Consider the following 1,639-nt stretch of genomic DNA (forward strand, 5'->3'; position numbering starts at 1 on the left):
TTTATAACAGGGGACACAATGGGGGCACCCATATAATGGGGGGACGCCCCTAATAAGGAGGCTCTGAGGACCCCCACGCAACGGGAACCCCGTATATAACGGGGGATGGGGTCACCCTGTACGATGGGGGTCCCTGTGTAACGGGGAGGATGAGGGCAGCTGTAAAATGGGGAAGTCTATACGCTGGGAGGATGAGGATACCTTCTACAAGGGGATCCCCTATATAACAGGGAATAGGAAGCCCTATGTAACGGAGGGATGAGGACCCCTATACAGTGGGGACTCCTTTATAGTGGGGGGGGGGGGAGAGGTGACCCCCTCATATGACAGGGGATGGGGACACTCTGTAGAGGGGGGACCCCTATAAAATGGGAGGGATGAGGATACCTGCTGCAATGGGGACTCCTATGGAATGAGGGATGGGAAACCCCTGTGTGGCGGGGAGCGGGTGAGGACCTGCAGTGTCCTGAGAACCCCTCTGTAATAGGGACCCCCACAAAAGGGGAAGGATGAGGCCCCCCTGTACCCTAGGGGCCCTGTATAATGGGGAAAGGGACTGCCCATGTCATGGCACCCCCATGTATCTGAGGGTGACGGGGGGGGGGACACACACGTGGCCCTTCGGCAGCTTGCGGATGCCGGATCGAGGCCGCGTGGCCCGGGGGGGCTTCAGGAGCGCCGGGACAGGGGCAGGGACCTGCTCACGGGGTTCCTCTTGCAGGTCGGGCACGAGCCACTACCTCCAACTGTCGGAAGAAACGTGCTGGGAAGGAAAGTCCTGTACCTGCCCGGCTTCTTCACCTACGGTGAGCGAACGTTCCTCCCTGCCAGCGCAAGGTCCTGCCCAAAAACGGGGCCGGGAGCTGCCAGGTAGACCGAGCTGACCTCCAGCAGCATTCCCACATCCCCAGCAGTGTCCTTGGGATCATCCCGAGGCTGCAGTGGGACATAAAACACTACAACTAGTTGCAAAGCTGTCAGATTCACCTACCTGTTGTTGGCGACAAGGAGGTGGTGGCCCCGGTGCTGGTGGCTGCATTCCCTTCCCGTGGCACGTCGCTCTGGGTTTGCGCCGTAGCAGAGGGGGCGGTGGGGGTTTAGGTGGCGCAGGTTTGTTGGTGGAGGGTTTTGCGTGTGTTAGAGATAGCAAAGTGCCTTTCTTTGCTGCAAAACAGCCCTGCAAAAACTTGGCCCCCTGCCCTGCTCATTTGTGTTGTAGATGGAGCCCTAGAGGGACAGAAATACCGAGAAAAGGGAAGGTAATGTGTTTAGAAGGAAGAAAAAAAGTCCTATTTTTCTCTTTTTGCGGGTGGAGCAGCGCAGGAGAGGCGGGTGAATGCTCTGTGACCTTGGGGGTTGCTTTCACAGCGGGTTTGCTGTGGGGAAGGGGAGCGCGCAGTCCTGAAAGTCAAGTTGAGCTGATCCCAAAATCGGACAGCAGTACCCGCGGGGCAGGGGGACCCAGCGCAAAAAGCACTGCAAACCCGTCCTGGAACGCCCGGGGCTGGAAATGCTCCGGTGGTGCCTTTTGGAAGATGAATTTTCTAAATAGATTTACAGCACTGGGCGATGGAGACGTGCAGAGGCTTCCTGGCTTCCCCTGGGACAGCGGAGGAGGGGGGGGAGGAGGAGGCGGGAC

General features: G+C 58.5%; 1 protein-coding gene across 1 annotated transcript in view; it reads left to right on the forward strand.

Annotated features, from left to right (window-relative positions):
- MTCH1 (mitochondrial carrier 1) overlaps positions 1-1,639 on the forward strand; it is a 16,852-nt gene that overhangs the window by 4,480 nt on the left and 10,733 nt on the right. The window contains exons 2-3 of the mRNA XM_019470335.1: positions 722-837; positions 1,220-1,259. Of these exons, the coding sequence (XP_019325880.1) occupies positions 722-837; positions 1,220-1,259 (156 nt within the window). The remainder of the gene's footprint in view (positions 1-721; positions 838-1,219; positions 1,260-1,639) is intronic.

The sequence above is a fragment of the Aptenodytes forsteri genome, unplaced genomic scaffold, assembly GCF_000699145.1.
Source record: "Aptenodytes forsteri isolate BGI_AS27 unplaced genomic scaffold, ASM69914v1 Scaffold142, whole genome shotgun sequence".
Taxonomy (NCBI): Eukaryota; Metazoa; Chordata; class Aves; order Sphenisciformes; family Spheniscidae; genus Aptenodytes; species Aptenodytes forsteri.